Below are 21,359 nucleotides of genomic sequence, written 5' to 3' on the forward strand. Positions count from 1 at the left end.
TGTAAAGACTGGATTCAAAGAAATAAATATAAGTGATTGTTATTCGATGCCTTTTCAAGGGCCGTTAGGCTCCTCTTATAATGCAAATACCTCAGCTCTTAAGCTGTGATTAAATCCTAATAATGAATAATAAATGCAGCTTTAATTTTATATTGTAATGCTTGCTCCGTATCTGGACCGGTCATATAACGTTATTCCCCTATTAATGACCCGGTACAATTTGCCTTTGTGGATTTGCTCCGGATGTCTCCGGGGCTTCTTACTCGAATTAAATGAGACAACTTGCAACGTTCCACCTTCTACTGCCACGTGTTCCAATACCATATTACCACGTGTCGAGCTATATTTTGCCATGTATACACATTCTGTAGCTTTCATTAGTAAACCTTTATCACCTAGACATGCAACACTTTTAGTGTATGACGGGGAACTACTGGCTATCGTTCAGCGAGTCTTTTTTTTTTCTCTTCAGAGAGAATCGGATATAAAAGGTGTCAATCACCATTTTTGACATCCAAAGATGGGATGCAAGTAAGATTGGGGCGACAATAACTATCATCAGTTTCCCTCTCATAGTTCAGCGAGTAACTAAGTTATCTCAGTACTTATTTGGTCAGTAGTTTATTATCAGGACTGATAAGAGAAATATAAAGTTTCTTATGAAGTAGATTACACACTAATTCTCAGTTGCTATGGCTGACTAAACGGGTGCCTTCTGATTACACTGCTGAATACAAGAGAGGTAGAAAACAAGGCGGTTTATGCACTTCTAATGGTAACTAGGTTGACCTTATGTCATTGAAAATTTTCACTACAAATACTGATCTATTCCAAGCTATAGCAGATAATTGAAATTCAAATACAGAAATGAGGACACTGATTGAGCAACTACAGTCCAATCCAACTACTCATCCACAGTTTACTTAGAATCAAAATCAGTTGAGAAGAAATGGAGGTTAGTGGTTGGAAAGGTCCAACAATTGAGGAATGATATCATTGCCTTATGAGACTCTATTTCAGAGAGAGGCCACTCTGGAGTTGAAGCTACATTAAAGAGATTACTAACACTATTCTAGTGGAAAGGCATAAAGACTGATATATACTTTTCAAAGAAAGAAAAGAGTATGATTTGGCTGCATATCCTGGCTTGTTACAACCACATCCGATTTCGGAGGTGGTTTGGTCCCAATTAGTATGAATTTTATTGTTGGCCTTCCCAAATCAAATGGCCATGAGGTAATTTTGGTAGAAGTAGACAAATTGAGCAAGTATGCTCATTTTATGTATCTTAAACATCCTTATGCTCAGTCTGTGGCTAAGGTGTTCATGGATGTTATTGTCATGTTACATGGCCTACCTGATACTGAAAGTGCGAGAGGGGGGAGGGGTGAATTGTAACTTTTTCTTTCAGACAATCGACTAACTGAGTACACTAGTTGACTATAGCGTAATGCAGTAATGAGGGTGCAGAATATAAATGACACAGATATTTTATACTGGTTCAGATTCAATGTGAATCCTAGTCCAGTCCCCTTGGGTTGCAAGGGTGTTCTCTACAGCTCTTTGTAAATGTTTTGGTACAATGGTTTGTTTGAATGGAGCTCCTACGTCTACACTCAAACACTTGTAATCTTTTTGATACAATGCCTCACAAACTATTCTATATCTCTCCTTTCTTTTTTGTTTACACTATATCACTCAAGAATACAATGTTTGTGAAAAGTAAAGCAGAGAGCTTGAGAGTATGAGACGAATGTATCTCTTTCTTTGTCTCTAGAGCCTCGAATATATAGTCTTCAAGTGATTAGCCGTTAAACTCTTTTTTTCAGCAGAGATGTCAGCCCAAGAGATTTGATCCTTGTAAATTAGGAATATTTGAGGATCCTAATTTCCAAGAATAAAGCAAGAGCTTATTAAAACTTGTAACGATCCTTTCTGTTACACTCCATAATAATCTGTGCTACTTGTACTAAAACAAGAAAGAATGAGTTAAGAAGGTTCAAGGAAAGTTAATCGAGTTAGTAAGAATATCGTTATATATATGGTTGTCTTAAGTATCTCGAGGTGACATGGTAACCTAAAGGATTTGAAATCGCGTTATGAGTATGTATATGAGGTGATGTGAGTGACCTTTTAAAGTATTTGAGATTATTAGTAATGATATAGAAGATGGACAAAAGATATGAATATACTTTTGCGATTGGAGTTTCGTCGAAGCTTTGTGAGTTCTCTAGTTATGTTTAAGGTTATTGTGATTCTCCGGACCCTTCGAGACGTGTATATGGATTTTTATTGATGTATATAAGTGTGTATATGTATGTATAAGAGGTTACAGGAAGTTGGAAGAGTATAAGAAGTTAAACGAAATGAATCGGAACAATTTCAGTAAAATCTCGGACCCGATTTTAGCCTATATTGTAGGAGGCATATCTCCTAGTATATGAGGAGTTTTAAGATGTTTCAAAAGCCTAAAATGAAGTTCATCGAGTCTAGTTTTCGATGCAACAAACCGCTCGTCCAAATGATATCGGGGTAAGGATATATGGACGATGCAAGTTGGGCTGAGTATTAAGACTTAAATGTTCACAAATTTTTCATTAGTGGCCGTGTGGGCCCCACAAACACATGACAAAATCAGATTTTTGCCCATGCTTAGTTGGGGGAACGTGTAAGGCCTTCTTGGGCAGCAAAATGGGATTAAATTAACAATGGTTAAATTATTAAGTGGGATTGGGAACAAAAATCAGTCCCTTATTCTAAGCCATGTTTGGCCGTGCATTATAGTGAAATGGTCAAAGATTCTTGACCCAAAAATTTAAGTGGACACATGTCCAACTTGTGGACTGCATATATAAGAAAAAAAAATGCTGATTCATGGTTCAACTAGTTAGCCATTTCACCTTCACAAAGTTGAGAGAAACCAAGAAATAGAAAGAGAAGCTCTCGGCCATGGCTGGCCGAGAATGAGCTCCAAGTTTTGCTCCAAAAAAAATCAGTTTCTTCACCAATTTTACTCCTCATCTAGTGTACAAGAACGTGTAGTAGTTGTGGAAAAGAAACAAGGAGGTGTAGCACCTCAATAGGGTTGAAGATTCGGCCAAAGTGAAGAACACGTTGTAAGGTAAGAATGTTTATTGTTCTTGTGTTGCATGATGATTTGAATGTATAGTTCATGAAGGTTGTTGGATTGTTGTTGTAGTTGAAGTAGGGGGTGAGCCGTGAGTAGTGGTGAAGTCATGGTTGATTTCATTTTGCTTGTATTGTTGATGAATTGAATATGTGTCAACATACGTAAATGAACAAAGATTTTAGAAGTTGGTTTATGATGTTGCAAGTTGGTATTGGACTATTTTTCTTAAAAATTTAAATGAGCCGTGTGTTGTAGGCTTTAATGGAATCATGTTTAATCTTCTTGTACATGTATTGGAAGTGGATTGAATGTGTTTTAATATGGATAAATGGATGAAAATCATGAAGTTGTTGGAATGGTGTTGAAGCCGTATAAGGGGACTGTTTTAGGGGAGATTATGGACTGTTTTGTGTCACATTTTGATTGTTGTTGTTATGGACATTGTGGTGTATTGTATGCATGTTGAATATGTGAATTGAGGTGTTAAAGAAATGAATTATGTTGAAGCATACAAGCAGTCCAAAACAGTGGACTGTTTTAGTGCTAGAAGTGAATTTGTATGTGTTGAGTGTTGATTCTTGTTGTGAACGTTTAGTGAAAGTGAAGTGCAATGATTCAGGTCGAAATTGGAATGATTTGTGGGCTGTTGTAAGAATGGAAATGATGCTAAAACAGTTCCAAGAATCATGAAAGTAATGTCATTAAACGTGTTGTTGTTGTTGTAAGTTAAAACTAGAAAATTGCTAAGTGAGAATGGAAATGTCATGTGTGTTGTTTAGCCGTGTGTATGGGACAGTTTTGAATGATGTATGGACTGCCCAAGTTCCCTAAATCATGTTTAAACAAGTTTGGATTAATATATGAAAGAACGATTAGCAATGTTAGCTTGTAGCGCTAGTTGGTTTGAATGCGAACGAAACGTCGTTTAAATGTTAGAAAGGGATTGTGAGCGTCAAAATACGTATTGAATTCCCTTGTAGACTAATTGTAGCTCTTGATGTCTTGATATAGGATAAGTGTTTTTGGGCAGCAAGTACAAGTTATACTACGACTAAACGCTAAAGGTATGTAAAGCCTATTCTTTCTTTCTTTTGGCATGTCCTAGACGTAAGTATGAAATGATATGAACCTTGGGGTAAATTCTATTCTCTAGTTCCATGCATGACTTATGATTCTATCTTTCCTTAATGCTATTGTCACGAGCCTACTACATGATTGACTAATGAATGATGTATAGGAGTTCTTACTCTTAAAAGAATGGCATGAACAGAAGCATACTTGACTTTCAAAAACTACATCATGGAAATTGATACATGTACATGAAAGCTGAAACGTTCCTTGCTATAACTTATAATGAGAGTTGAAAAACATTGAATATGATTATTATCCCAATACTTTAGAGCTGGTTAGTTGCTTATCTATTGAGTCTCAAAAGATGAATTGCATATATGTGGTTGCTTATTATTCTGCTCGTGCTTACCGCTATATCCTTCACTGAGTCCCGGGCCAGGACACGTTCTCGTGCGCCTATTTACTATATTAATCACCGAGTCCCTCACTAGAGGGCCGGGACACGTTATATATATATATATATATATATATATATATATATATATATATATATATAATGATATGATGATATGATGATATGATGATGTGATGATATGATGACATGATGATATGATGATATGGAGATGGTGGCTAGGAGGGCATATTCCCTATTACCGAGTCCCTTATTAAAGGGTCGGGACACGTCTATGTTTATGTTTATGATGCTATTAATTACCGAGTCCCTCATTAAAGGGTCGGGACACGTTATATATATGTTATATACAGAATGATTATGCAGCTTTGATTACAAAACTCTATAACGATATTGATATGAGAATGATACAGATGAAATATGTCCAAAGGCAATTTTTATGAATTTCTGATTGTTGCATTGGGTCCTACATACTTTGTCTCCTTATGAGTCTATTACTACATTTCATGCTTTACATGCTCAGTACATATTCCGTACTGACCCCCTTTCTTCGGGGGGCTGCGTTCATGCCCGCAGGTACAGACGTTCGTTTTGGAGATCCGCCAGCTTAGGATACCTATTCAGCTATTTTGGACTGCTCCTTTGTTCCAGAGCCTAGCTTGTGGTATAACTTCCTTTTTCTGTATGTGTATGTGTTTATTCGGGGTACGGCGGGGCCCTGTCCCATCACATGATACTGTCATTACTCTTAGAGGTTTGTGGACATCTGTGTGGGTCTATGTATAGTTGATGATGCGTTGTATGAACATGACTTATGTTTGGGGCGTACCCATTCGTGATGGCAGCCTTGTCGGCTTGCATATGTATGTATGTTTGGAATGTTACGTGTAATGGCAGCCTTGTCGGCTTGCGTATATATAAATATATGTTGTTGTTGAAAATGGTAACTCCTCAGGAGACAGGTGCTTATGACACACAGAATCGTGACAGCTTTAAAATAACGCCCTGCCTTTTTATACAAATAAGTTCATGACATGCTAGTTATAAATGATTACAGTTAACAGGCAATATGAGTGTCCAATTCGGGCACTAGTCACGGCCTACGGGGTTGGGTCGTGACACTTTCCTTCTATGGTATCATCCTAGTTGGCAGATGCTTGTTTCCTTGTGCGTTGTTGATATGTAATAAAGGCTGTACAGCTGCTTTCCTTATGCGTCATTTGCCTTGTTGGAGTGGTACTTGTTTCCTTGTATAGCATATTTGATTTAATGCTTGATTCCCCATGATTGTGCTGATTTAATTGATTGAGTAAAAACTGATTCTTGTTCCAAAAATACGCAGTAGCCTATTTTTATTGAGCCTTGAATTTCTTTCCTTAAGCAGCTGACTTGGGCTTGCACTTCTATTCAGCCGACTGAACTCCTGTTGTCCATTGGGCTTATCTGTCCAATCCGTTTGGTTGATCCTTTGAGTATAGTACCTACACAACAATTTGTCATCATTAAAATCATAACACTAACAGATACCATAACGAGTGACAGAGATGTAGTGTTCTTGAGCTCCGTTTGACAAAGTTATTTTCTTTACAAGGAGTGAAGTCGAACACTTCTTCAGCTTACCATTTTCAATTTGATGGCCAAATTGAGGTCCTGAACATATGTTTGGAGACATATTTGAGATGCTTTTGCACTGAAGATGCTACAAACTGGTATTCTTGTTTGTCTATGGCTGAGATTGGTATAATACATCTCACCATTTTGATATAAAGACTACTCCTTATGAGGCTCTCTATGGAAGATTTCTCCGCATTTATCTCTTCTGTCTGGTGAATTAGCTTCAGTTGAGGTAGATAATACACGACCTAATAGAGAAATGAAGCTGCACTTGCTTAAGCACCATTTCTTGAGAGTTCAGTTGAGGATGAAACGATAGGTTGATTCTCATAAGGTTGACAAAAACTTTGAGGTGAGAGTAGGTCTTTTTTAAGGTTAAACCTTACAAATAAATTAGCGTTTCAGCACAACCATGTCACAAGTTAGCTGCATGGTATTGTAGGCCCTTTCAAATTTTCAATAGGATAGGATCAGTTGCCTATATACTCCTATTTCCATCTTCAGTACAGCTATATCCTACAATCCATGTATCCTTATTGAAGAAGTGCTATGAGGTGCCTGCCCAAATTCCCTATCCTCATTGCTCGTCCTTTTGCCCCCCATCTAGAATCCACGTACATTGCAGAGGAGAATGGTGAAAAGGGGGAATAAGGTTGTGTCACAGGTCTTCTTGATTAAATGGGAAGGACCATCTTGAGGATCAGTTTTCCATATTTTGACCCTTGTGGTCAAGGATCTTTTGCAAGACGGAGTACTGATACATAAAATGGAGCTGAAATATCAGTTAACCTGAGGTAATGTCAGCTGAAGTAGTTATGGTAATTACAACCACTTGAGTTAATTGAAATAAGTCGAATTAGTTAGAAGCAGTTCTACCATATTCGTATACAGCATAATTCATTTTCATTCATTATTAACTCAATCCATGGCCAACCTCTCACACCTCCGCACTGGGGCATCTGTGTCTCTCCTCTAGGCATGTGAAGAGGAGAGACACAGATGCCCCAGTGCGGAGGTGTGAGAGGTTGGCCATGGATGGTTTCAGACGAGGTAGGGATAGGCCGAAGAAGTATTGGGGAGAGGTAATTAGACACGACATGGCGCAGTTACAGCTTATCGAGGACATGACCTTAGATAGGAGGGTTTGGAGGACCCAGATTAGGGTAGAAGGCTAGTAGATAGTCTCGTTATCCTTTCTTATTAGTAGTCGCATTATCGCAGTATAATTTCTTGTGCTCTGATTTCTGTTATTATCTGTTATTTCCTGTGCTTTGATTATCCTATGTTATCTGTGTCGCTTGCGTTATTTCATTTCCATATCGCTTTGAATCTCTTAACTTTATCTGACCTCTTTTTATGCTTTTTTATTGAACCGATGGTCTTTCGAAAACAGCCGTCCTACTTAGTAGGAGTAAGGTCTGCGTACACTCTACCCTTTCCAGACCCCACGTTGTGGGATTTCACTGGGTTGTTGTGGTTGTTGTATTAACTCAATTTTCTCAGTTCATCTTCTTTCTTCCATCACTTTAGATATCTCTCCCGAACTTCTCTGTAAAGTTTCTGATTCAGCTACTTGATTCTCAGGTTCATATTTGAATTCCTGCGATTAAGCTAACATCGACATATTCACTGGTTCATCCCTTTCCCCCCAGAACTATAATAAGGCTTTTGGGCAGCTAAATTGTCAACTGTAAAGCTTTCAATTCATTGTGGGAATAACTGATGGGGACTCCTTTGGCTTTTATGGAGCACATAAAAAACGACAAGCTAACTGGAGAATAAAAGGCATCCTTTGTTTATTTTAAAAAGTGAAAGATGTTGGTGTGCAATTATAACAAATCCTGTCGCTCTTAAGCTATAAAATCTTGTGCCAGTGAGAGGTGTGTTAACTATTGCCGAATGCAATGTGCGAAGAAGGTAGCGAACTAGAGATAAAAAGTTGCACTGTAGATAAGTTAAGGTGATAAAAGACATATTGAATTCCATGGTAAAATATCCAGAGTTACTCCAATCAACCACTCCTTAAAGTAGGCAGTAATTGCAAACTCCACCATCAACACCCTTTTCTGGTCCCTATTGATAACACCATCAGCGTTATATAAATACACAAAATCATAAAACCAGAAAAAGCAAAACAACTTCTCAACCTCAAATGGACAAACTTTTATTGTTCTAAAGCCGAATTAACCTTTAATAAGAAGTTTACAGTTCCACCTAAACTTGCATCCCAAATGGGATTAAGAGAGTCCCAAGATGACAGAGTTCACCAAAATACAAGGAAAAGAACAGCAACCTTAGTACTCTCCAAGAATTCAAAAACTAGAGGTGACAGCAATTTCAGTTGATACCACGGAATGATGGCAAGACAGCAATAAGTGGATCACCATAACCAACAGCTTCTGCAAAGTACCACCAATTGAACAGTGAGTTGAGGTTTTCCAGAAAGAACATTAGAAAACAGTAGATACCGTTGACAATTTAAAAATACATGCACAGACCCACATCAAATATGTTAATGTTTGCACACATTTACCAAGCTAAAAGATTCATCAAACGCAAATGCCAAAGAAATAATACTGGGAAAGGGCAAACGGCTTAGTTAAATTGGTTGGTTGTGAACCATGCATGGCATGCTCGGTTCAAAAGAACCATCATAATGTGCAAAATGGCCAAAACTCACTCACGTATCAATTAGATCTCAGGCACTAACTATGGCAGCACCTGTACCTTAGGAGATTAAAGCAACAATGACAAGTACATCAGGTGCTTGTTAGGTCCTATTACTTTTTTCAGTATCACTCTGTGATTGACCAATTGAATCCATCTTCCCATTTACTTATTTCTGTTTGATTTCGTCTCTTCGCCTTAACTACTCATTTATGATTACAGCATTGTTATACGTAATTCATAATTACGGCATCATTCTCTTTAAACATATCTATTCAATAGGTTACTTCTTCATTTCTTTCACATTATACACAATATACACAGAAAAATGGAACCTTTCAAACTTCATAGAGCTTCAATTGTCACATAGCGTCCCTCGAGCACTGCTAGTGTTTTACACAAGTTAAAACAGCTTCAATAGCTATCTCATATCCACATAAACTTGACCTTAATTCATAGGAATTATTTGACATCAACATTCTTCCAACTAGTTGAGCCGAAAATCAAAGTTAGATTTAATATTTAGTTGAATCCAACCTTGAGTAGCTACTTATTGTTTCTCAATTTATAATTGATTGCTTCAATCGTTTCATCTAACTCTAAAATCTATAATTGTGGCGGACGCTACTTCTTTTTTTAAAAAAGAATACAACCAGCTATACTTCTTTTTTTAAAAAAGAATACAACCAGCTATACTTCTTTTTTTAAAAGAATACAGCCAGCTATGAGATGTACATACGACTCACTAGATTTTCTGTCATTTCTATAGGATCAAAGTCTTACATGCCAGGTTAAAGAAAGCAAATCAACTTTAAACAATCCACTCAACCCAGAAAGAAATACAGCAGTAAGACAACAATGCATAACTACATGATTACATCAGATCAATCTGAGAATTAACCCAAAATATCAGAACATGTGTTGTTGACATGATACTGGACTGGAGTCTAGCCCATCATGTCTTAAGTAGGAGATGTTAGTTTAGATCAATTATTGATCTCCCATATGGGCTGATCGTGTCCTAGATGGTTGGTTATATGAAACAACCAACCTACTAGTGCAGTCGTGCAAAAGTTAGTTTTTGAGGAGTGGGGAAGTTGCGGAGAGGACCCGCAAGGGTAGCTCAGTTGGTTGAGCATGGGGCTTTCATAATGGAGGTCTCAGGTTCGAAACCCCCTGCCTACAACAACAGGAGATTTGCCTTCTGGGCCGAGCTCGTCGCACAAGGCTTGCCTAGTGCGGGTTATCTCTCCTGTGTGGTTTGCGAGCTATTACACAGGAGCTGGGTTTACCCTGTGCGCAACCAAAGGGTAGCGGCTGCGGGTTCCCATGTCATCAAAAAAAAAAAAAAAAAACTACGGAGAGGAGTTACTTTGATGGGAGAAGTTAAACAAATTGACGTAACTTCTATTTTAGGAAATTCTTTCTGTGTAATTAAACTGTGTAATTACACCCAATTACATCCAATTCCAATTACATGGGTGGCTTTCCAAACAGCCCCTTTGAGAAATAGTGTAGTTTTTACTTTTGAAAGAAAGAACTCGCGTAAAAAGCTTCTCCTGATCTTCTTTCTACTCTTAAACATCGCAAAATAGCATATGTTAAAGTAGCAAGGCATTTAGATTATACTCCCTCCATTCCATATTAAGTGACCTTTTAGGCTTTTTATTTTGTTTCAAAATAAGTGACACTTTAGGATTTCAAGAAGAAATTAATCCTGTTCTTCCAAACTTACCCTTATTTATAATCAAGAATCATTAAATAACTTTTCTTTTTCTAAGCATTAATTAGGGGTAAGTTAGTAAAAACACTCATAATTTTCTAGGAGTAATTAATTTCTTAAAGGGTGTGCATGAGCTAAAAGAGTCACTTATTATGGAATGGAGGGAGTAGAAAAGGTTTGTTTCCGAATGAAATAGAGCGGACTTGAAGTCAAAACTTCTTGTGGACAATCAACTCCTGTGTACCCACTGCAATTTTGTGGTTTTAATTATTTCAGCACTATAATTGTTAATTTAGCAGATTTTAAATATTTCACATGCACTATAATTGTTAATTTAACAGAAAAACTGCAGCTGGGACAACTTGACGAGTAAAACAAGGTGGAGAAAGAAAAAAATGTTTGAAAGAAGCATACCACCATCATTAAAGAGGATCCTCAAGACTTCTCCAGCCGCATCTGACTGCTCAACAAAAAAATAAGAAAAATTTAAAAAGAGAGGTCACCAAATATTACCCTCAGAGCAGATATTTAACAAAAAATTGCCTTAAAAAGGCTTACCCTGACAGGAAGTTCAGTTCCAAACTGATCCAAAAAGCCAATAATCTGTCCCTCCTTGATAACATCACCCTGCACACAAGCACATATGCATGATTCAAGCACTAAGCTATACTCCCATAAAGGCCTCTGTTAGTTTAATCCTGGCATGTGAGCATCACATTGAAGATAAAAAGCATACGCCAACAAGAAATGTCAATGGTCCACTGAGTTACAAGATCTAGTAAACCACTGGCGCTCTCAACCCTTAGACCTTTAAGCAAAGAAATGATGATGCTCACAAGGCAAAAACAAGCTAGATGTCCTCAGCTCATCCATTCCATCATCTAGACATGGTAGTTATTCAGAGTAACAAACTGTACTCTTTTGAAGAACTCAGCCTACAACCATCTGGTGGTCAAGAGATTTTTTTTTTGAGACTAATCTAATTTTTAGGAGAAAGAAAGTTAGTGATTGTCCTTATATTATGAAAGCCTTCAAAAAGAAGAATAAAGTTCATAACAAACGCTGGAGGGTTGGATTCATTATGGGTTACCTCTTTACACGCAGGGGGTTGTTTCTTTCCCTTTAGTGTCCTGGCCCTTCGGAATGAACCAACCTGTCAGAGAAAAGTGGAAGCCATTGCTGATATAGTACATGATACATGCTAAAAGGATTTAATAGGTCAAGAAATGCACACCGTTGGGCATGATACAAGAACATAACCACTAGCTCCAGTAGCCTCTAGAGCTGCTAATTTTGCTGATTTTTCGGCAGCAACATTTGTGAATGGGCTGATCTTTTCTGAGGACGATTTCCCCGGGGATGCTGCAGGAGCAGCAGCTGTTGATGAAATAGATGGTTTGCTTGCACTAGGTGGTGGTGGTGGTGGTGGTGTGGAAACAACAGGTGCAGGCACTACTGGAGATTCAATGTTCCGTTTCAGGTGGAGTTCGAAATCTCCAACCTATGAGATAAACCATAATATCCAATCAAACATCAATGGGAATCATAACGCCTTTTCTTTCAGAATATATTAGAAGATAATTTTTCTAAGAAAAATATTTAGAATTATATTTCAACAAAAAGACTAAATAACTATTTACAAGAGAAACCTACAAAAGTGATTCTCTAAACTGAAGATACTTGTCCTATCAAAACCAACATGAAGTTTGTAGATTTGCGTAATCAAATAAGCAACAAACTGAATCAGAAAATTGACTATCATAAGCATTCCACAATTGTTGCCTTCAAACTACTTGGACGATACTTGCTACAATTCCAGTAAGACAGAATAATAGCAGCTTTCAACTCTTTATGTAGGAATGTTTCAACCTTATAAGTTTTACTCATTGCAGTAGCATATATGAACATGATTGGTGGTATAGAATGTAGAATCCTGCAAAGCTCTCGGCATCAACATGAACCTGTAGTCCTTCTTTTCTTCTTCTACTATAAATCAATATATGAAATTCTGATTCCTATTGCATGAATGCTTGAATTCTTCCCAAATTATCACCAAATATACCATCAGAACTTTCAGATCAAATGGGTAGTGCTAAAATAGTAAATGCTACCGTCTCAAGATATTTTATACTTTGTTTTAACAATTGTAATGCGTTTTACAAGCTTTTTAAAAATTAAATTTTCTTCTATTACAAATGGGGACTAGGGAAGTGGGGTAGTGAGAAGCAAGCTCACACCTATTGAGTGGAGACTCCCACCGTTACCACTAGGCTATAAGTCTTGGTACTAATTAACTTGTAAAAATAAGCAATCTGCAGATTGCCACCACGTTGCCATTTTCTAAATATGCTAGTATATAGTTTCAGATCATGTGGCAGTGGTAAAGCTATAATGCATACTCTGTGGCTCTGGAATCTCATAGGATTGAAGATAAGACATGCTATATTTTCTGCATCTTCTTGATGCCTATTAATGAATTTTTTACTTCATTAAAAAAGATAAGTCATGCTTTAACATTCCCTTTTGGTCATTTCCAACTTCCTCAGACTTTTACGGTCTTATAATCCCGTCTATAGTATAGTTCCATATTTCTGTTTCAGAATCTCCCAAACAAATAAAAACGCATTATGCACTACACATGAAAGGATGCACCAGCAAGCAAAGAAATGCTTACCTTAAGTTTCAGCTCAGCCACTTCTGTATCATCACACACCTCAGTAATCAGAGCCTGGTGAAAAGCAGTATAACAACAATCATGCTTAAAGTCACGGCAAACAAAGAGCTAGTCTAGAAATTTGTCTAAGATAAGAAAGCAGTATAAAAGAAGCATCTTAAATAACAATTGCCTAATAAAGAATAAAAGATATGGTTTTGACTTGGTTGCCAAAATTAAGTAAAATGACACTGGTGACTATGGGTTTGCCACAAACATGAGCAGTATTTTCAAATCATACAGAAATAATCACAAGTTCAAAACTATGCCTGACAAAGATTGGCCGAAGTTGCAGGAAGTCTTGGTTTCGACATAGTTCAATTGGCATTTGCATGAAAATGGTTAAAAAATAAAATCCATAGAACTCATGCTTTACTTCAGAAGGACCAATTAAGCCAAAAGTTGGGCATCAAGCATATAATGCTAAATAATCAACACAAGGTACTTTAGGCACCCGTAAAAAGAATTTTTTTTTAAAAAAAAAAAAAAAAAAAAAAAAAAAAACCAGTAGGACATTCTAAAATCCAAAGAGATTAACCAACCTCAAAACCCTTTGGAAACGTTGCTGTTGGCAGTGGACTCCTTTCCGTTGGCACTTTTTGGTGGCTAGCTGCAAGAACGGTTCCTTCAGATTAAGGGAGTTTGGCCTAAAAGTTAGATGTGACAAAATAAAGGAAACTAGAAAACTACTCTCCACCCCTTATCAGATAAATGCCAAAATGATAAGCTTTAGATTCCAATAGAAGTTCTGCATACTGCTCAGAATGAATTAATAGGCTGTGATTGCAAGCATAATAGTACGGTAGATACCAAAAAGTACTAGCGCATCAAATAAACCAAGAATGTGATGTACACTCAATGCAATAGCCAAACGGAAATCAGAAAAGATTAGACCCTAGATACTGATTTGCAACTGGTTCAATAACAAAGTAACTCACCATCAGATTTCGCTGTCACAGTTGTTTCAGATGTCTTTGCACATGAAAGTATCAATCTAACATGCTTGTTAGGAGAAGACGCGAGCCTTGCACCATTTGTGGAGCCCTTAAGGGGAAACTTAGTAGGCTTGGAGAAGGCAACACTACTCATTGGAATGACGCCATGCATTTCAATTACGGACCTCACATGGGAAGTGGTACCTACTGAATCTATCAGAAACAGTAAAGTAGGATATCCACATGAAACAGAAAGACTGATTAGAACTACTTGGAGTATATCAACATGAAACAAATAGATAGAGCAGAACTATTGGCAAGCATTTATGCAAGAAAACAGGTTGGCACCAGTAAGGTAATTGAGAAACTAGATACAGTGAACACCAAAAGATAAAAGGAGCTGTAGGTTTATTAAAATAAAAAATGCACAAAAACCGGTAAAGCCAATTATGTGCTTATGCTAAAAAAAATATTTCCCTTCTTTTCGTTCAAGTGGAAGGAGAAACATTATCTTTTTCCCTTTCCCGCGTCGCCTTACACCAGTTTATACTCATTAATTAGGATTCTACCTCATGTTTTTTCTGGATCAATTGCAATTAGTCCCTATACTCAACAGAACTCGTGATCTTTTGTGAAAGTAAATTGCACGTAAGACCTTGCAGCTTCATCAATCATGAACCACTACTTTGAAGTTCCTCTTAAAGACTAAGCTAATAGCATATATCTACTGCCACAAGTTTCTGATCATCAGTTCTTCTAAAATCAGGCATAAAAGAAAGGACAATGTATTATTACTACACAGTTCCAAATATCATTCAATTCCATTATTAATCAACAAAAACTAATACTCCCTCCATCACAATTCATGTGGCACCTTTCAGATTTCGAGATTTAAACAAGTCTTTACCGTAATTTTTTCAAATATCTTTTAAATATTTTGAATTGTCAATTATTGTGACTTATAGTACCTTTTAAGTAGTTTCCAAATATGTAAATCTTAAACTTAAAGACTCCATGCCCCAATTCACGGTCAAAATTAAATCGTTTTGACTCTCGAAATTTAAATTGTGCCACATAAATTGGGACAAAGGGAGTAGCAAAGAGAAAAATAGAGAGATATCCACAAGCTATAAAGCTCAGTCCCATTTAAGAAACTAAAAAACTCGCACGCGTGCCATCCCATAATATATGCATTTAAATCAATGAGATGAAAATCAGAAAGTAAAACACATAGCTATCATTTCTTGCCAATTAGAGCTAAAAATATATCTAATCTAAGAACTTAATCTCGCTATCCTTGTAATATAAGACCAAAAAATTGCACCACCAAATGGGGTTGCTTCTCCCTTAAACACAGTTCGAGCCCTGAGTATAGACAAATCCAGCCCTCCTCCCAAAGGGGCCCTACACGGCGTGAATCCGGAATAGTCGGGGGACCGGACACCGGATGTTAAACCAAAAAGAAGAGCAAAAAATTGCAGATACATTAACATTATAAAACAATTCAATACAACTGAGAATGTATATCTACGTACAATGAAAGGAGCGAAGAGCTGTAGCGGACTCCATGAGCTGTGATCGGAGATACCGATGAAGAAATTTGGAAGGAGAGAAAATGGGAAACTGAGAAAAAGAGAGTTTAGTTTACTACAGTTGTGAGATGAGTATATTAGTGTACTATCTTCATTGAGATGTCCGCCCCCAACTTCTATTTCTTCGCCCACTTCGCTATACACTGCAATTTGTTGCACCAACCCACATTATTTTGATGTTGATTGAATAATAAGTAGTAAAAACTTCTCAAATATTACTCCTTCCTTCTCAAATTATCTGTCAATTTAAAAAAAAAAATACTAATTAGTAGGATATTTGACTATTTTACGCGTTTATTTTATAATCTCTCCATTTAATATTTACTCTATTTATATGTCAATGATCTCATTAATGACAAAGATAAAATGGGGAAAAGATATTATTAATTGTGCCTTGAATTCTAATACGATAAATAATTTGAGATAATTATTTTTAGTGACCTCGCCAGATTGAGATGGAGGTATATACATCATATACTCGATCCTATCCATTTTACTTGTCTCTCTTACTAAAAATTCATGGTTCAACATAGTTGTCATTTTAAAAAAAAAAAAAAAAAAAAAAAAACTCAGGATAATTAGTTGTTTGTTCGCTTTGACCATTACTCATATAAATGTAGAGAAATATTAATATGTGAAAAAGAGAATTATATTAAATTGAGAGGAATATAATAATAATAATAATAATAATAATAATAATAATAATAATAATAATAATTTAGTCAAATTACCTCTAGCTAATGTTTCCTTAGGGTGTGCCAAATATATATATATATATATATATATATATATATATATATATATATATATATATATATATATATGACAAGTAAATTAATGGACCGGACGGAAGTATTTATAGGTGAAAATTATTTCTCCTCTCCAATTTTGCTTAAAAGAATTGGATTTGCCTGCAGCTATGGGTGAAATACATTTTTATCTGATATCTCGGACAGTGCCTATTTTGTTCTTTAAGAAATATTTTAATTCTTTTTGTAATCATAAAGGATTCAGTCAAATAGTGCAACATCTCATTCTAAAATGTAATTTTAAAGTCGCTTGAAGTATAAAGTATCCAAAGTACAATTTTTTGAAATTTGTTAAAAATACTTTTATTTTAATAATTATAATTTTGATATTACGCATATTAGGGACCCGTTTGGCCATGGATATTACTCACTTTTTTCGGAAATTTTTTCACTTTTTTTTTTAAAACTAGTGTTTGGCCATGACAATTCCAAAACCTTGTTTTCACTATTTTCAATTTCTGTTTTTGACTCTTGCTTTTGTTTTTCTTTTTTCAAATTTTACCCTAAATTTTCTATTTTTATAAATTTAACTCCATTTATTCTAGTATTGGTAGTATTTACAACTATTTGTTTTAGTTCTTGTTGGGTTTTGTATGGGGTATAAGTGCAAGGTGGGATACTCCGCATAACAGTGTTACTCGCTTCACATATACAACAAATGTGCTCAAACCTTATGAATGGCAACTCATTAGTGGTAATTTATTGCATCATTTGATTAAAGAATTTATTTTCTTCCGATAAAAACTAATCTGCACCAGGTGTCTACACCCAACAAGTAAATAAATGACACTTGTTATATTCTTTAATTATACATACTAAAATTTAACCATAGTTACCAAGTATTTTGCATATGATCTTAATTAATAATATAAAATATTCTCACGCTATTTTGGTTATCTTCTACACAATAAGTAGATTGACTGTAAGCTCTTTGTATTTCTATGCCGGTAACTAATCACATCCCAAAAGCCATAAGTAGATTGTGTAATAGCTTGTTTTGATTCAACCAACTGGTTATGTTTTATGAATTGTTTGGTTTTGCTAGTTTATAGAAATTGCGGGTATAAATCACATTTCATGTTGTTTAGAAAAAGTACATTCAAACAACCAAATATTATTTGCAAAAACTATAACCAAACACAACTCCAACTTCAAAATTTTCAAATAAAGTGAATATTTATTTGGTATCTATGGTTAACTTTTAAGAAAAACCTCCATATAAGAAATCTTTTAACGTTCATGTTAAATTTTAAGAAAAAACTCCATATAAGAAATTTCAATTTCTTATTCATATGTGGTGAGTTCTTTCATTATTCAAAGTCATTAACTGATATGTTTGATTATTCATTATTTATTTATTACTCCATAAATAAAACTTGATTTGGTATTCAAAGAATAACAAAATAAGAAGTTACAAAATAGTAAAATTAAATTGATCGTATCAGTTGTTTGCAACAAAATTTCTCAAGTATGAAAAATAACTGCAATCACAAAACAAAATAGATAAAAGGGTGTTTTTATTTATCAAGTTCGTGAGTACAATTTTGTGTATTCCCGATTCTTCTCTCTTAAGTTTTCTTCGTGATTCGAGCGTCGTTAGTAGTGTATTTCTCGAACTTAGAATGATGTGAACCTTCTTGTGATGTATTTGATCGTCAAGAACGTGGGGCAGCACTTTGATTATACTGGTTCATCTTGAGCTTGAGGAAGAATGCCTCTTGATCATTTCGGCATTGAGAAAGACAATATTTGTTGTCTTGGTCTCTTTGTAAATTTATCTCAGGAGTTTATGAAATTTATGAGATGCCCCTTCAAGAGCATATGTACCCCTTTATATAGGTATGAGTTATGGTTTAGGGTAGAGTAGTCGTCAAGCAGCTCCAATGGACCTTAGGATTTAGAGAACAGGATTGGGCTCATCTTGCAAAGGCCCATCATGAATCTACTAAACTTTTGATGTCCACAGATGCCCCTACTTCAGTGCTTGTCGGAACATAGGCTTGATGAAATTCACAGATGAGATTTGAAGTACCCATAAAAATGGAGATACAATCTTTATGATTTTGGGTCTTTGGTAAAGGATCGCTATGTTGTCCTCCTTATGAGCTTGCGGCTTTGATGAGGAATAATTTAAATAGAGAACAAGAGATTTGTCCCTAAAGATTGCCCGTATTGTCGAAGATTTGTTTTTCTTTGGTGTCTCCAAGAAGATGAAGTATTTTTCTTTATTCAATCCACAAAAAATTAAGCTTGTTCCTTATTGTCGAGCCAACACGATTACATTCATCGGATGGAGCAGCATAAATAATTTTTGCATACAGTATTGTTGATCTATCTTGAGGCAATCATAGCAATTGACTCAAAATTTCACAAATCTCTATGTATTTCTTGATCCTTTTTGTCCTTGTGAAGACTCCTATTTATAACTTTAGGACACAAGAGAGTTTGTGATGGATACATATTTTCTTTTGCTCAATTTGATCAGTCTACCTTAGTCATTAAATCTATCACATGGTTCCACCAATTTTAATATATATATATATATATAATTGGTTGAATCATGCCATTTAAATACTTGGCGACATTTGATTGATTCTTATATTTACTTAGTATGTAACATTACTTATGCACGCGACATGATTTTATTGGTTATTGACTTCTGCCACGTCATGTTAAGCTTGCTGCTTATTGTCGAGCCAACACGATTACATTCATCGGATGGAGCAGCATAAATATTTTTTGCATACAGTATTGTTGATCTATCTTGAGGTAATCATAGCAATTGGCTCAAAATTTCACAAATCTCTATGTATTTCTTGATCCTTTTTGTCCTTGACAAGACTCCTATTTATAACTTTAGGACACAGAGAGAGTTTGTGATGGATACATATTTTCTTTTGCTCAATTTGATCAGTCTACCTTAGTCATTAAATCTATCACATGGTTCCACCAATTTTAATATATATATATATATATATATATATATATATATATATATATAATTGGTTGAATCATGCCATTTAAATACTTGGCGACATTTGATTGATTCTTATATTTACTTAGCATGTAACATCACTTATGCACGCGGCATGATTATATTGGTTATTGACTTCTGCCACGTCATGTTAAGCTTGCTGCTTATTGTCGAGCCAACACGATTACGTTCATCGGATGGAGCAGCATAAATATTTTTTGCATACAGTATTGTTGATCTATCTTGAGGCAATCATAGCAATTGGCTCAAAATTTCACAAATCTCTATGTATTTCTTGATCCTTTTTGTCCTTGTGAAGACTCCTATTTATAACTTTAGGACACAGAGAGAGTTTGTGATGGATACATATTTTCTTTTGCTCAATTTGATCAGTCTACCTTAGTCATTAAATCTATCACATGGTTCCACCAATTTTAATATATATATATATATATATATATATATATATATATATATATATATATATATATATAATTGGTTGAATCATGCCATTTAAATACTTGGCGACATTTGATTGATTCTTATATTTACTTAGCATGTAACATCACTTATGCACGCGGCATGATTTTATTGGTTATTGACTTCTGCCACGTCATGTTAAGCTTGCTGCTTATTGTCGAGCCAACACGATTACATTCATCAGATGGAGCAGCATAAATATTTTTTGCATACAGTATTGTTGATCTATCTTGAGGCAATCATAGCAATTGGCTCAAAATTTCACAAATCTCTATGTATTTCTTGATCCTTTTTGTCCTTGTGAAGACTCCTATTTATAACTTTAGGACACAGAGAGAGTTTGTGATGGATACATATTTTCTTTTGCTCAATTTGATCAGTCTACCTTAGTCATTAAATCTATCACATGGTTCCACCAATTTTAATATATATATATATATATATATATATACGCGGCATGATTTTATTGGTTATTGACTTCTGCCACGTCATTTGACACATGACATGGAACTTGAGCTAAACAAGATAGACTAGTCAAATTGAATAATAGACTAGCCAAATTGCATTGGTCTTTCAATTAAATCCATGCATATTGAATTTAAACAATTAATTTGATTATATTAGCCTATAATATTTGTTTGGACCAATACATTTTGAAATTAAAATGTGACTGAATTTAAGTAATAAATTTCAAGTAGCATTTTTGGAAGGTTAAGTCCACAAAGTATGAGTTTTAAGAGAAAACTATTCCTATTAATGGTATTTTGTACATCAATCCGACACAAGAGGGCAATGAATTGACTCCCATCAATTTTTGCGTTTTCCTAAATTTGTCTAACTTCCCTCTAGAAGTAACTAGTTCTTTTTGCGTTTCTGATGAGACCAACAGTAAATTATAAATTGTGAAATAAAGAACACAAATTTCCTATGTGCATAATCCCCGACTCAAAGGTGTAAAAATTACGATGTAGTCCATTAGAATTTATCCAAACTCCACTAAAACAAAGAGTTAAATTCAGAATACAACTTAGTAATTCTAAGACTTAACTCTAAGGGCATTGGGAAAATAACAACTTATCAGTTAACCCGATATTTCGAGTTTCAAGCAATTTCTTTGGTAGGGAGAGCTTTCCCCGAATGAGATCTACGCGGCACGAAATCGGATTAGTTGAGCTTCAATGCGGGTACCGAATACCGAATGTGAAACCAAACAAAACTTCATTGCGATTTTGACGGAGT

The 21,359-nt window shown here is 35.4% G+C and overlaps 1 protein-coding gene and 1 non-coding gene across 4 annotated transcripts; both read right to left on the minus strand.

Annotated features, from left to right (window-relative positions):
* Window positions 1-475: 475 nt before the first annotated feature.
* On the minus strand, window positions 476-566 carry LOC132612501 (small nucleolar RNA U31b). Its single transcript, XR_009571855.1, has one exon. It is a non-coding gene; the product is annotated as a small nucleolar RNA U31b (small nucleolar RNA).
* A 7,622-nt stretch (window positions 567-8,188) lies between these two features.
* LOC132609122 (uncharacterized) lies at window positions 8,189-16,023 on the minus strand. Of its 3 annotated transcripts, none has more exons than XM_060322978.1 (9): window positions 15,801-16,023; window positions 14,269-14,478; window positions 13,873-13,955; window positions 13,292-13,345; window positions 11,852-12,118; window positions 11,708-11,770; window positions 11,176-11,244; window positions 11,035-11,077; window positions 8,189-8,626 (listed from the first exon to the last, which is right to left on the minus strand). In XM_060322978.1, exons 1-9 carry the CDS (start codon window positions 15,832-15,834, stop codon window positions 8,565-8,567), a joined length of 885 nt encoding a protein of 294 aa, XP_060178961.1. In that variant the 5' UTR covers window positions 15,835-16,023; the 3' UTR covers window positions 8,189-8,564. The 3 variants fall into 3 exon arrangements, with proteins under 3 accessions (XP_060178961.1, XP_060178960.1, XP_060178962.1); XM_060322977.1 differs by having other exon boundaries at window positions 11,032-11,077; window positions 15,801-16,020; XM_060322979.1 differs by having other exon boundaries at window positions 11,032-11,077; window positions 13,873-13,940; window positions 15,801-16,017.
* Window positions 16,024-21,359: the final 5,336 nt, after the last annotated feature.

This window comes from Lycium barbarum, chromosome 9 (assembly GCF_019175385.1).
Source record: "Lycium barbarum isolate Lr01 chromosome 9, ASM1917538v2, whole genome shotgun sequence".
NCBI classification, from domain to species: domain Eukaryota; kingdom Viridiplantae; phylum Streptophyta; class Magnoliopsida; order Solanales; family Solanaceae; genus Lycium; species Lycium barbarum.